This window comes from Enhydra lutris, unplaced genomic scaffold (genome assembly GCF_002288905.1).
Source record: "Enhydra lutris kenyoni isolate GAN:26980312 unplaced genomic scaffold, ASM228890v2 scaffoldscaffold27, whole genome shotgun sequence".
Lineage (NCBI taxonomy): Eukaryota > Metazoa > Chordata > Mammalia > Carnivora > Mustelidae > Enhydra > Enhydra lutris.
In genome coordinates, this window is record NW_019154111.1 from 13,718,960 (window position 1) to 13,734,078 (window position 15,119).

The 15,119-nt window shown below is 45.0% G+C and overlaps 1 protein-coding gene across 1 annotated transcript; it reads right to left on the minus strand.

Annotated features, from left to right (window-relative positions):
- Positions 1-1,904: 1,904 nt before the first annotated feature.
- On the minus strand, positions 1,905-11,923 carry LOC111152059 (family with sequence similarity 71 member F2). Its single transcript, XM_022510344.1, has 5 exons — positions 11,672-11,923; positions 8,234-8,418; positions 7,807-8,056; positions 5,271-5,389; positions 1,905-2,267 (listed from the first exon to the last, which is right to left on the minus strand). Exons 1-5 carry the CDS (start codon positions 11,822-11,824, stop codon positions 2,072-2,074), a joined length of 903 nt encoding a protein of 300 aa, XP_022366052.1. The 5' UTR covers positions 11,825-11,923; the 3' UTR covers positions 1,905-2,071.
- Between the last annotated feature and the right edge of the window lie 3,196 nt (positions 11,924-15,119).

The following is a 15,119-nucleotide window of genomic DNA, read 5'->3' on the forward strand; positions in this document are numbered from 1 at the left end:
ACCAACGGGGTACCCCAAATGCTACTGTGTCGTCAGCCCATCAGAATGGGATCCTTTGAAAAACTGTTTCAAAAGGAACACACAAAGTGTAACACCATCTGTCTAAACTCCTCTTCCCTCTCCTGAAACATGCAAGGGAGCAGAACAACCCACTTGGGCCTCGAAATCTGGCTTACTTAGCAAGGATGTGCGGAGACGCTGGAGGCCCACGGCAGAGCGCCTCTCTGAACCGAGAGCAAAGAGTCACACTGAGGTGGACATTTGTTATTATCAGCCACCGGACATCTGTTCTCCTAGCCGTTCTTTTGTGGCATCCCTCCATTTCCCCTGAGAACCCCCCGGCCTGCTGCAGCATGGGTGAGATGTTCGATTATCCACCCTTACCTGAATCCGCTGAGCTCTTCTGATGTCGGGGCATTCAGCTCTGGCTCTGGCTCTGGCTCTTCTGTGAGCTAACTCCTATCCTTCCAATAAATTCCCGTTTTTTAAAATGAGAGTCGGCTCCTGGTCTGGGGCAAAGAACTCATATATGAAGTGGTATCCGTTCTTAAAGAGTTCCTAGTCCCACCAAGGAAACAGACCCGTAAACAACTGTAAGGGTGTGAGAAAGGTCATGAACAGGCACACACAGGGACATAGCATGGAGATCCCGCAGGAAGGGCAAGTATCGCGAGAGCGACAGAGACACGCAAGGGAAGTGACGTATGTCTGGTGCCGAGCGAAGCACGTGCCACATCCTTGCAGTAGGGAAGCTCATGGTGCGTTTAGGAAACAGAATAAGTTTCATGTGGTGGGAGCACGAGGTGCAAGGGAAGCAGCCTCTGGGGAGTGGAGAGGCTGGAGGGATAGGCCTGGTCATTTCCTATCAAAGAGCTTGGTTTTTAATCAAGGGTGAAGCTGTGGTCAGATTTATGTTTCAGGAAGATTGCTCTTTAGCAGTGCAGAAGGGAAACGAATTGGAAGAAATCAGAGTCATCGGACTTGCTCCCTATGTGACCTTGAGCAAATTCTTGAACCTCTCTGTGGCTCATGTTCACATAAATGCTATCAAGAGGCTCTCCTCCCAATGAGTTGTAAGGATTAAGTAATCTTTGTAAAGTCTTAGCATAGGATTTGGCACATGGTAAGTTGCTAATGAAGTCCACTGTTATTGTTATAATGATGAGAGCTTGGGAGGCCAGCTGGGGTTATTACAGTAATCTAGGTGAGAGCAGATGGAGTCATAAACCAAGGCAATGGAAGTGAGGGTGGAGAGCCCTTAAATGTTTGTAAACACCCCATAGCAGTCGAGTGGTTGGCCATTCATGCAGGGACATGAGAGTGGCTTGGGTATGTATTGATAATGGTACAAGGACCATAGGCATAAATTGGGAAGTGAGGTCACCCTTCACATCAGCCTCTAAGTTCTGCTGCTAGATGTCCCTCATCAGCACCAGCAATGTTCAGCTGGACTGTAACAGGCTGCAAAGAAATGTGTTTTGTTTTAACTTACTGAAGACAAGAAGAAACCCACAAACATTGGGCATCCTCTCAGCTCCTGTCTTTTCTGACTGGGTCTGGCCAGGATTTAGTGCTTAGTCCACCCGAGCGCACACAAGGAGGGGATGGCCATGTGCTTTCTCCCTCCATCGCTCTATTTCCTACAGTGTGAACTCTGGGAGAGAAGGTCCTCCAGCCCTGATTTGCAGACCCGTGGTTCAAACAGTGTGTCAACCTTAATGGCTTTCTTGTGTCACTACCAGCTGTTTCCTCTGGACTGGATTTCTTGGCTTGGCTTAGCTGCTTTGGGGTTTCAATGGAGCAGACAGAACATTTTTTCCCACTTACTTCCCTAAGGAGTGAGTGCCTGCTCCTAATTAGTCCATCCCTAGCCCAAGCCCCATAGAGCACAATCTATAACAATTAGGAATTCACTTGGAGGTTTATTGGTGGAAGAACAGAAGCACTTTGCTATAAACACCATCATACCTCTCCCACGGTCTTGGGCCCACAGTGGGAAAACAACATTACAGGAGGTTGTATCAAGTTCGCTGAATGAAGTTAGGGAAGATCACCCTGTTTTGGCTTGGTGTCAGGGTCCCAGAAGGTTCTCTCCTAGGGAACTGGCAACAGGAGCTTGCAGGAAGTGCTCATCTGGATTTTCTTGTTCCCAGAGACTGTGGCTCAAGGCGGCTCTCATGGGTATATTCAAGTTGACGGGAGATGCCACTCGGGAGGGTATCTTATAGCTGTCCAGATTGTCTATTTTGATGGCAACATTGGTGTTACTGTTGGAGCCCAGGAATTGGGGGGTCATTGAAAGCAATAAAAGAAAAAGCATTGTTAAGAATTTAAGAACCATTTTTTTTTCCAAAGATTTTATTTATTTATTTGACAGACAGAGATCACAAGTAGGCAGAGAAGCAGACAGATAGAGAGAGGAGGAAGCAGGCTCCCTGCAGAGCACAGAGCCCGATGTGGGGCTCGATCCCAGGACACTAGGACCAGGACCTGAGCCGAAGGCAGAGGCTTTAACCCACTGAGCCACCCAGGTGCCCCAAGAATTTAAGAACCATTTTTAAATGCTGTCTTTTCCAGGACAAGTGCCTTGAGCATAGCGACAGCATGTATATGTGGTGCGATGTGTCAAGAGTGACTTGAGCAGAGAAAGCCGAGCAGGAGGGAGGCTCCAGCTCAGGCCTGCTCTGCTGGACTGGAACAGACACCCTTCCAAACCTTAAGTGTCACTTTTATGCGTTGAGAACCTTATGCGTGAGGTAAAACTCGAAGGCAAGATCTGAGCTCACTGGGATCTGCCTGAGGCCCATTCTAACTTCCAGGCAGCAGGATAAAGCTGAAGAAAACCTTAAGACAGTTCTCCAAGGGGCACCTGGGTGGCTCAGTTGGTTAAGTAACTGCCTTCTGCTCAGGTCATGATCCTGGAGTTCCAGGATCGAGTCCTGCACTGGGTTCCCTGCTCAGCACAGAGTCTGCTTCTCCCTCTGACCTCTCCCTTCTCCTTCTCTCTCTCTCTTAAATAAATAAATAAAAATTTTTAAAAAATTGTTTTATTTATTTATTTGACAAACAGAGATCACAAGTAGGCAGAAAGGCAGGCAGAGAGAGAGGGGGAAGCAGGCTCCCTGCTGAGCAGAGAGCCCGATGGGCTCAATCCCAGGACGTTGGGATCGTGACTTGAGCTGAAGACAGAGGCTTTAACCTTACACTGAGCCACCCAGGTGCCCCATAAATAAAATCTTAAAAAGAAAAAAAAAAGATAGCTCTGCAGAACAGTAATAACTTAACAAAAGTCACAGCCACTTACTGTGTCTAGAAAAACGGAGTGTAGCTTAATTTTTAAAAATTTTGTAAGCTCTCCTTTTATACTTTCATTTCTCTTAAGGCATGATCTGCTTTGTTATTCTCTCTGGTGCATTAGGCTTCGTTTTGGAAATAATTGTTTCTTTAAAAGTGTGTGATTCTGGGGCACCTGGGTGGCTCAGTCATTAAGCGTCTGCCTTTGGCTCAGGTCATGATCCCAGGGTCCTGGGATCTAGCCCTGCATCAGGCTCTCCCTCTCCTACTCACCCTGCTTGTGTTCCTTCTCTCGCCGTGTCTATCTCTCTGTCATATAAATAAATAAAATCTTTTTTTAAAAAAAAAGTCTGATTATTTCCTCAGTTTCATCACCACATTTATAAGTCTTTTAAATTCTGGGTTGTGTTGCTTTTTCATATATTCTATCACTTTCTTAATTTCTTTCATCTCATTTTGAATTGCTGGGTTGTAGTTTTCATTTGTTTAACAGGCACGTCTTTTTCGTGTGCTTGCGTTGTCTGTAAGCATTTATTATGCTTCATATACTCCTTTTTTCCTTATATAATTGTGCGTGGGGTTTGATTACTATCCTTTTCTGACGGTTTTTTTTTGTAATTTGTTTTTATTTTTATTTTTTAATTTTTTATTTCTTTTCAGCGTAACAGTATTCATTGTTTTTGGACCACACCCAGTGCTCCATGCAATCTGTGACGGTTATTTTTAACCTGAAATGGTTTTCCTCAAGTTTCGGATTGAGGGTCAGTCAAGGTAGCTTTCTGGTTCGGGCTCCAGAGCTCCCTCTTGTGTCGCTTTTATGAAGTGTTTATGGCCTTACATTTTCTATTATTCCGGGGGCGGGGGGGGGGGGGGGGCTGTGTTCCTCTCTCCTGTCTTTAGCTTTAAAATAAGCCCTGCCCAAGAGGACTCCCTTAAAGGGCAAGGGGGCTGTGACAGGTAGTGCCTGGATGGCATGGATGCCTGCAGAGACAGGGCCTGAGGGGGGCGGTGGCCGGATGAAAGGAAGCCGTCAGAGCATCACCAGAGTTGCAGTGGGGGGTGAGGGGGGCATCAGGTACAGGGCTCTAAAGAACCCAAGAAAGCTCGTAAGAGAAAAAGAGAGCTTTAAAATTAGGAAACAGAAGAAGAGTGACAACCCAGTCCCCACAACGGAGGACTCTCTGAACACGAGGCCAGGCTGAGGGAGACTGTGAACAGTTCAGAGTTTTGATGATTATCAGGCACCAGACATTTTAATTTCAGAATTGACACTGCTTTTGCAATTTAGAGGGACCAAAGGGCCTTTTATATTCTGAGGGGGAGCCCATATGCTTATGGAGGCTGTCAGAGAACCAGCTTTTATCTTGGGGCAAGAAGAAAGCTTCTCCCACTGAAAAAATTATAAAGGGAAGACCAAAATAAATTAACATTTTGATGATACCCTTCAAGTTATACTTGTTCAGCATATTGGTTGCATGATCCTGCTTTTGTTTTCCATCACTTATTGCACAGAGTACCATACAGTGGCTTAACAAATGGTGTTGGAGCCATCTCTGCTTCGGGTTATTGTCTATTCTGTCAATTTTACAGAACAGATAAGTGAGGCAAAGAGAATTCAGAATTGTCTCACCCAGGGAACCCTCGTGAACTGGGTCTGGAGACCGTCAATATCTAACTCCCTACGTCTGCTTTATTAGCTTACCCTTCTTTGAATTAATTTACTCATCCCTCATTCCTTTTATCGAGCACTGCCTACGAAAGCCCTGCAGTCTGCCTAGGAAATATTCAGACCCGTCAGCCATAGACCCTGTTTGCAAGGACGGGCTTATCATAAAACTGAGGGGAGAAGTCGGACACATAACTGGCTAGAATAAAAGAAGGAACTGGGCTAATTTGGCGGAGGGTGTCCCCGACCCCACCCACAGCTCAGTGCCACGGGAAGGGATGTTGGAGCTGCCTGTGTGGAGGGTACCCACCAGTCTGCTGTGAGCTGGGGTTTTCCTGAGATATTCGAGAAACTGTCACTGATCTGCTCGGCCGCCAACAGCCTGAAGTTTTCGCTGGGCTGAGTGGATGATGGGAGGCTGCTTTCAGGCTGGGTGGAGAAATTGACAAGTCAAGAGGACCAGGTCTGTACTCTGAGAGCCGTGGCCGCCTCGGGCCAGAATCTGGAAGGAACTCACGGGAATCTTCCAGCCTACACCTGGACACCTGTTCCTGAAACATGAAGCTCCAGGATCATCAGACCACAGTTGCTCCCCGAACCCGCCCCTGGCAGGATCACCTCCTCCTCTCTCTGATGAGCTGCCATGGCTACTGCTCCAGGACATTAAGAAACCAGGGCAGCTGACTTTGAAAATCAGGCATAGCCTACCTAAAGCTTTCAACTAAAACAAGAGGAGGAAAGTGTCTAGATTCTGAAACCTGAAGGTATTAGGCAATCCAGCCTATCAAACTCTTTCCTTCTGTGCTTCTACCCTAAGCAGGTCCAGGAAAAGTCTTCTGTGTGTCGAAAGGTGTGGGAGTATGGTGGGGGGAACCTCAAATTGAAAGGGAAAAGCAAATCCTTGGGGGGAAAGATTTGCAGAAACTTGTGATTAAAGGTTTAAAATTCTTGATGTATAAAAAGCTTTATTTTACAAATCAATTTAGAAAAACACAAAGCTGCCAATAGAAAAATAGCCAAAGAACACAATAGACAATGCAAAAAGAAATATATATATAAATACATATATAAAACAATGTTCAAACTCACTGAAAATCAAAGAGCTGCTACTTTTTTTTACCTACTGTGTTAGAAAATTTGTTAAAATGTATACTTCTCAATTGTGATAAGGACACAGGCACAGACACTCATTGCAGAGACTATACTTTGACATGAGCTTCCTGGAAATAATGTGGCCAAATATATCAAGAGCCTTAAAAATGTTCCTACCCTTTGAATTCTAATAAACTATCCTGAGAAAACAATCAGAAATGTGGACCATACACATATGCTTGTTTTAGTATCACTTACAATAATGAAAAGTTAGAATCAACTCTAAATGGCTGGTAACAGGAGAATGGGAAAATGAGGGTTTTTTTTTTTTTTTTAATTTTATTTATTTATTTGACAGAGATGACAAAGATCACAAGTAGGCAGAGAGGCAGGAAGGGAAGCAGGCTCCCTGCTGAGCCGAGAGCCCCATGCTGGACCTGACCTGAACCACAGGCAGAGGCTTTGACCCACTGAGCCACCCAGTTGCCCCTAGGAAAGTGAGTTTTAATGCATTCAAACAACGACTGAACAGCATGAAATTATCAAAACGATGTGCATAAAGAACTTTAAAAAGAAATGGGAAAATGCTTCTGATATAATCTAAGTTGGAAAAAAAAGCAACATTCAGAAGCACATTATATATTTAATATCCTCAAATATATAAATTAAAAATTAATTTTTAAATGGAAGACTGTTAAGAAAATGAATGAACATAGGGGTGGGAGAAAGAAAGGTAAACCAGGAAACGGACTCTTAACTATAGAGAACAAACAGAGGGTTGCTGGAGGGGAGGTGGGAGGGAGGGATGGGTTAAAAGATGATGGGGACAAAAAAAAAAAAAGATGATGGGGATGAAGGAGAACACTTGTGATGAGCACTGGGTGTTGTAAGTGATGAATCACTAACTTCTACACCTGAAACTAATATTACACTGTATGCTAACTGGAATTTAAATAGAAACTTAGAAAAATAAATGAATAAATAAATTTTAAAAACCTTGATTAAATGGAGTCCTAGCAAATTCATTTTAGCCTCTAACCTTTAAAGAATAAATGTTTTCAAAGTTTTAAAATACTCAACAACATGAAAGCACATGCACAATTCTTCAGTTGATATGAAGAAGACAGCATAACTTAATGCCAAAACCTAATAAAGATCAAACAAAAAAAGAAAAATAATAAATAAAATGGAAGACTGGAAGGAATTGTGCCAGAATGTTCCAAGTGATTGCTTGGGGTTAGAGAGGAGTGGGAGCGGTTTTTCTGTGATTTTCTAATTTTCTTTAGTGAGCTTTTTTCTATTTTAATACTGGAGATTAAAAAAAAAAAACAAACAGAAAATTTTTAAGTGAGTAGGGGTGCCTGAGTGGCTCACTCATTAAACGTCTGCCTTTGACTCAGGCCCTGATCCCACATCAGGCTCCCTGCTCAGTGGGAAGCCTGCTTCTCCCTCTCCCTGTCCCCCTGCTTGTGCTCCCTCTCTTGCTATGTGTCTCTCTCTGTCAAATAAATAAATAAACTCTTTAAAACATTTTTTTTAAGTGAACGAAGTACTTTATAGCTCTTTTTTAGGAAAAGTAAATGAATTGGCTCTTTATGTCTGTAGACCTGAGTTTGGTGTATGCTGTCATTGACCCTGGAAAATGAAGTCTGCCTCCACAAGGGTAGGCTCTAATACCCACCAGTCCTCAGAGGCGCTGTGCTCCCCATCTCCCCCCACACACACCCCAGGTCTTGACAGGAGGCCCCACTTACTGTTATTCTAGTGGAGCTGCTGGACATTTTGGGCACCAGGCAGTGAGTGAACTGGATTCTTGGGTCTTTGGTGGTGATGGACAGACCTTTCTGCAAAATTTTCACCAAGCGGATCCAGAATTGAAACACAGCCTCTGGGTGTTTTTCGTGGAGCCTCAGGTAGTATATCTTTTCAGTCACTGTCCTAACCCGCAGGATGCGTTGGAGCCGGTCACAGATTTGTAGCTCCACGAACTTCAGGGGGAGAATCCTAGACATGATCAGGAAGTTCCCATAGTGAGGAGCTCACCCATTCAGTCAAGCATGCTGTGCCTACCTAGCACTTGGCCCAACCTCACTAGGCTCCCTCCTCTGCCTGGGGGCTGCCCCAGGGAGGACCCTCCAGCTTTCCCACCCTTTCTGGCCTCTCCCTCCAGCCTTTCTTTACCTGCTGAGGGTGACCACGGGAGCACAGTCAGGAGTGCTCCAGGAGGAAAACTGACCCTGGGGCCAGGTGACATTGGCCATCAGGAGGACGTTGGGGAGTGGCAAGGAGGGCACCGAGGAGGTCACCCCAAGGATCACAGTGGTAGACCCTTCATATACATCCATCCAGCTGCCAGGCTTAGTGACCTAGAAATCAGCCCCAGGTACATGGGTTAGAGAGAAGCAGAAGACAAGGGTGGAAGAAAGGAGTGCTAGAAAGCAGCATGTCAGCTTGATGACATGCTGGGAGCTTCTGTGCTGCTTGCCGGTGTGTGGCACACTGTCCTGGGCCATGACTAGCTTCCATCTTATTTGGGGGTCTCCCCAAAGAGACCAGCTCACTGGTAACAGGAAATTGGGTTGCTCCTCTTTGTATCCTCTGCATGATCTAGCTTTAAAGATTTTATTTATTTATTTAGAGATGGTGGGGGGGGCAGAGGGGGAGGGAGAGGGACAAGTAAACTCCTGCGATGGGCGGGGAGCCCAATGTGGGGCTCCATCTCATGACCCTGAGATCATGACTTGAGCCAAAATCAAGAGTCGGATGCTTAACCCACTGAGTCAACCCCAGGGCCTTTGCATTATGTAACTTTTAAAGGAGCGTTAGTAAGAAAAAGCTGAGAGGCTTTGAAATTTTATTCCTCCATCCTTGGATAGAAGAAACCAACAAGGCTTCTAATGATCTGGAAGGGAGACTGTGTAAAGAGAGTTCCAGAAGGGGAGGAGAGTGAGGAAAGAGCTGTTGAATGGGGAAGACCCAAGCAGCCCAACATGAGGGAGGTTTGGGGAGCTTCCTGCAAGGTGAGGGGGCCCAGCTTGTTGCTGGATCTTGAGTGAAATAAGAACCTGTTCTCTTGTAGCATCTGAGGCTGGGGCAGGACAGGAGCCTGGATGCTTGACACTGGGCCCAGTGTCTCAGCTAAGACACCCCCACCTCACTGCCCAGGGCGGGCAGAGAAGCCTCCGAGGAACTGCAGGGACCAGGGTAAGGAACAGTTGAGGGGGGACCCCTATGTTCCCAAGACCAGAGGGCCTTCTCCTAATGTTATAGAATTTGTAGGACCATCAGAACCATTTCACAGCCACGGTGGAACTGGGGACAAGAGGAAAGCCCCAGGAAGGACTGAAATTTAAGTTCCCACAAACCTGACTAGAAGGTGCTCCGAGTAAAGTGAATTTTTATTTTGAAGGAAGAATTTTATTTTTTTTTTAAGATTTCATTTATTCATCAGAGAGAGCAAGCACAAGCAAGGGGAGCAAGCGGCAGGCAGAGGGAGAAGCAGGCTCCCCACTGAGCAAGGAGCCCGATGTGGGACTCCATCCCAGGACCCTGTGATCATGACCTGAGCCAAAGGCAGATGCTTACCCGACTGAGCCACCCAGGTGCCCCAACTTTTTTTTTTCTTTTTAAGATTTATCTATTTGACAGAGAGTGAGCATGAGTGGGAAGGGCAGAGGAAGCGGGGGAGAGACTCAGCAGACTGTGCTGAGCGTGGAGCCCCATGCTGGGCTCGATCCCACGACCCCGAGATTACGACCAGAGCAAAAACTAAGAGTGGGACTCAACCAACTGTGCCACCCAGGCGCCCCCTCAAGTAAACGTTTAACCACCCCCATGGGGCAGCTTCGGCAGGCAGGCTTTCCCCCTCCCTGGTACAGTCTTGAGTTTCCTGCTGCCTGAGTCACTATGTATCCACCCAGAGAATCTAAACAGTTTTAATATCAGGTCAAAGAGAACATGTTAAGAGAATAAGTCTCTGCCAAAACATCACACCCCAATAGAAATGACTGGAATTTGGTATCCCGAGACTGGATCTCCCATGTCACCGTTCCTTCTCCACCGAAACTGTGTGAGGAAGGAGCACGCCCCCCAGGCAGCTGGCTGGTGGCCTCTAGAGCAGCACAGGAATCGGGGAGCACCCAGAGCCCTGAATGGCTGTCTGAAATCTGAGGGACCCCATCAGGGAGTAGCTCACTGTTGCGTTAAGTTAAAGTGTCTCCAAATTAAGCTCAGATCGTCTCTACTCTCTCCTGTAAGTCCTCGCTGCTTTGTGACGGAGTCACATGGATTCCTGGCTTCAGACCCTCCTGTGCATTTCAGCCTCCTGCCTTCGTCCTGGGACTTGAAATCGCTTGGCCTGGAATGTCCTCCCCCTGCCCTTCCACTTACCAAAGTCTCAGTGATACCTCGAAGAATGGCTTAACCCACCTCTTCTGGGGAGGCTTCTTCAACTGCCGAAGTCCCAAGAATGTTCTGAGCTCTCTAGACACTGGCGCCCCCTCTCCCTGCTCATGCCTTAGGGATCAGCTGGTCCAAACCACCTGACAAGAGCTTTCGTAGCAGTTACCATTTTACAACATGCCCCTTAAATTGACAAATTCATAAGTTCCTTGGCCAGGGACATTAACTATCTGATCTCTCTTTGTGTCTCTTGCCCCACATGCAGCTCGTAGCTTGACGGCAGAGCTGGTTGTGGCATAACTGCAGAGACCCCTCAGGTCCCCACTAGACCTCTAGAGGGAGTCGGTCAGCCCCTCAATGAGACGTCATACTTTTTTTTTTTTTTAGGTAAAATCTGCCCCAGTGTGGGACTTGAACTCACCACCCTAAGACCAAGAGTAACTTGTTCCACTGACTGAGCCAGCCACACACCCAAGCTATATTAAAATGACTGCCCCAGGCACGTCTGGGAGGCTCAGTTGGTTGCATGGCTGCCTTCAGTTCAGGTCATGATCCCAGGGTACTGGGATTGAGTCCCACATTGGGCACCCTGCTCAGCAGGAGCGTGCTTCTCCCTCTGCCCGCTGCTTCCCCTGCTTGTGCTCTCTTGCTCTCTCTCTGTGACAAATAGATAAATAAATAAAATCTTAAAAAATTAAAAATGAAAAAACCCAAAATGACCACCCCATACTCAATGGCCCCATGCTTCCCAGTCCAAAAATGCTCACTTCCATTGGCCATATCACCACCCTTTAGGGAATATGGAATCTGGGCAAGGCGGATTCTAGGGGCCTGGTTCTCAAACAAAGCTACTTCTAAACCATCCCAGAGAGAGGAGGTTGGATTTCAGGGCAGGGATTCTGATAGCAACCTTCATTCCCTCTAACCAACCATCCCCTCCCTAGTGGCCCTGGGAGGGTTCCTATGGACCCCCTTTGGAGAGTGGGCTCTTCCAGCATATAATTCTGTTTCCTGGAAGCACAGGACCTGTGGGGAGCCCCATGATGCCATAGAAACAAACTGGGCTGAACTTGGGATCCAGACCCTCTGGTTGTCTCCAGCCATAGCGGCTTCCTTCTCCTCCCCAGGGCTTTCAGAGGCTATGGCAAATTTGGATCAACCCTTGGGGGGAGGTTTTGGAAAGGGAAAGGGAGCGGGCTCTGAGCTGCACACAGGTACCTGGATAAAGTTGCTTTCAAACACCACCGAGTCGGAGAACAAGTTGAATTCTGGAGAATGAATCAGTTGACAAAGAAGGCCATCTTCCACCCCAAGTTCCACTCCAGGGCCTGGTTCCCTGACCTCAGGTGGAAGGCCCCTAATTTTACTCATTGGTTCTTGGGAAGAATGAGCTGGGGACCATCTCTGGGGCTCCACGCAGACCCAGCCCAATTCCGAGATGTTGGTGTGACCACTACTCCCCCCAACCTCCACAGCTCCACCTCCCCTCCTGATTTACAGGCTGTCCACCAGGCCAGGGAGGGCCTGTCGACTCACAATGGCAGGCATGACATCAAGGAATGTGATGGGTAACAACAGGAAAGCAAAAATAGAAGAGGCAAGGAAGGACTGGGCGGGGGGGTGGGGTGGGGAGCGGGTTTTTTTCCCTCCCCTTTCCTATACACTACACACTATCAGTAATGTAGTCTTAGTCCCTTTTTCAATCTCTCTGTATCCATGAGGAAAAGGACTGCCCCATGCTTTTGCCAAGAGGGCAGTGAGCTGACCAGAATAGCAAGGCAGGCTCTCAGGGAACCCACGGCCTTCAATCCTCTCCCACCATGGGGAAGCCCCTCACAAAAACTTTCCCTGAGCGAATTGATTTCCTGAAGTTAGGCCCTCACCTGGCCAGAGGAGCTCAGGACAGAGGCAAGCAATTCATCCCAATCTTTCCTACCCCATTTCATGGGATAAAATGAGAATTTTTTTTTTTTTAACCAGGCTGTTAACAAAGCAAAGAGGCTTATTTATTTTTGGAAACAGCGGGCAAATGAGGAAGTGATGCTTAGTGGTCTGCCAGAGCTAGAGCAAAAGAGATCGTGAAAACTGTTAAATTTTCAGGAACTTTGCAGACTGTTGTTAAACACAGCCATTATTAAAAATTAAATTATATAAACTTGCACTTAAATAAATTATACAAAAGCAAAGGTCATGGCCCACACTCATCTTCTGAATTATTTTACTACTCTCCAGAGGTTCTTTACATCTCTTGTACCTTCAGGGTAGAAATACTATATAATGGTGCACTACGACTGCCTATCTCTTCTTCGTGTGTGTTCCGGAACTTCCTGTCGGTCACTTCCTTCAAACCAGCTGTGCTGGGACTTATTCACACCAGGGAACCAGTAAATGTTATAAATTACTCTTGATGTATTGTTTTGTTGGCTGTCTGAAGTTATAGAGAAATGGTAATGATGCAGTAAACTTAAAAGTGTCTGTAGATGTTACAGATTTGTCTGTAGACACAAACAGATCTGAGGAGTTTCCCAGTATATTGAAAGCTACTGTCTTGATTTAGCAAAGAAGTTGCTTAAGTCAACAGATGAACACGTGAAGTTCCAACATACGACTTGCTTAGTTCTCTTTCATCTTAGTCATTGATGTAAGTGGAGAAGTCAGCCAACACTCATGTCAAAACAACACTTGTTTGTCAGTTGCATAGGCTGGCTTGGAATGCAAGAGTTTGACAAAAATCAGTGAAGGATTTCTGTGCGAATAAGCTGCCTATATGAAATGTACAAGAGTACCATATGTTTTATTGTCAGTTATAAATTGTGTGCTATACATAATTTATGTCAGTACATTGTTTTTTAAAGATTTTGTTTATTTCAGAGATAGAGTGAGCAAGTGGGGTGAGGAGCAGAGGGAGAGGGACAAGCAGACTCTGTGCTGAGCTCAGAGCCTGATGTGGGGCTCGATCCCACAGTCCTGAGATCACAACCTGAGCCAAAATCAAGAGTCAGATGCCCAACCGACTGAGCCACTCAGCGGCCTCAATGTCAGTAAAATTTTAGAGAAAACATGTATAATTATATGTAATACATATTTGTACATATAGGTATATATACATGCATATATATTATACATACTTGTTATAATATATAATTAATATAATTACTATTTATAGTACATAATATTGAATTATAGGATATATACTACATAGTTATATATTATATGCTATATTATGCTATATGGGTAATAATGATATATAGCATGTGTATTATGTATGACTATTGTATTATATATTATATATATTCCCCCCCGGAGAGCTGGTGTCAAACATTTACTAGTATAGCATTGTAGTGGCACCAACTCCTCTCCTCCCCTCGCAATCTATTTTTGGCACCATGACAAGAAAAATTCAAAGATTTCTTCAGGTTGCATGAAGTTGAGGAGGGGGCAGAACATAGTTATCCCTCTGACTATGACTGGACAGTTATCAGGCTTTTTCACTTTGGTGTTTATATAAGGAGCAAGCCAAGGAGGTAAGTCAGTTCTCCCATGTCTTTTAAACTCCCAAGACACACACTGGGGCAATCCTACCATGCTTGGGGTTAAATTTCCTGGTGATTCTCTTAAGATTAGGTGGGAGGCCTGCTTCTTACTGGTGTTTTTCCAAAGCTGATGCCTACATCAGAGGCAGAAGTTTACATCTTAGTGGCTTATTTCTTCTTAAGACTTGCTCATTAGAAGAAAAAACATTTATTTTTTTAATTGATGCAAAGTCTATATTACTGGAAATTCATATATTCAAACAGTCTTCAAGGTCATTATTTTTCCTTTATCACAGTACTCTTTTTTTTTTTTTAAGATTTTAGTTATTTGTCAGAGAGACAGTGAGCACATAAGTGTGGGGGGGGCAAGCAGAGGGAGAAGCAAGCTCTCCACCATGAAAGAGGCCCTATGTGGGACTCTATTCTAGTACCCCAGGATCGTGACCTGAGCCAAAGGCAGATGCTTAATCGACCAAGCCACCCAGGTGTCCCAGTACTCTGTTCTTGATATCTTTTTCCTTACCTTGTAAAAGGTTAATGTCCATCAATAGGGCACCAGTTAAACTATGAAACTTCCATATGATGTAAAGTTTTGCAGCCATTAAAGGAATAAGGCAACTTTATATATACTGATAAGGAATGATTACTGAGACCTATAAAGCCAGAAAAAGATGAAGAATAGTATATATAAAATGCTATCACTTGGGTAAGAGGTATTAAAAAAAAAAAAAGAATATATACTCATATATGGTTGAACATGCCCAGAAAATTTCTGGGAGGAAAAAAAATGTTGACTGCCTTAGAAGGGGTAGGGAATTGGTAATGGTGGTGGAAAAAAGACTTTTTTTCACAAAATACCTTTTGTACTGTTTGTACCATGAACATGTTTTTCTTTTAAATAAATTTTAAAGTAAAAAGTACTAAAAGGAATTTCCTACATATGACTCTACAAATATTTGCTGAAAAATAACTACATACAAGGTATACTACATACTGGAAGAATCATTATTTGCTCTAAAAGTGGTCTGCCCAGAGTTGTGGGTATGTGGTCAGGGCTGTATTGGACATACTGTTTACCTCCTAAGTTAAAGACATATATTTGAAGAAATAAGGACTGGAAGATTTCTAAATAT

Bases quoted from the DNA above. Each gene is read 5' to 3' on its own strand.
- LOC111152059 (XM_022510344.1), bottom strand. From the start codon at position 11,824: ATGAGTAAAATTAGGGGCCTTCCACCTGAGGTCAGGGAACCAGGCCCT. The intron at 8,419-11,671 runs GTACCTGTGTGC...GCTGATTTCTAG, and splicing joins TTGAAAGCAACTTTATCCAG to GTCACTAAGCCTGGCAGCTG. The intron at 8,057-8,233 runs GTAAAGAAAGGC...GATCATGTCTAG, and splicing joins CCCGTGGTCACCCTCAGCAG to GATTCTCCCCCTGAAGTTCG.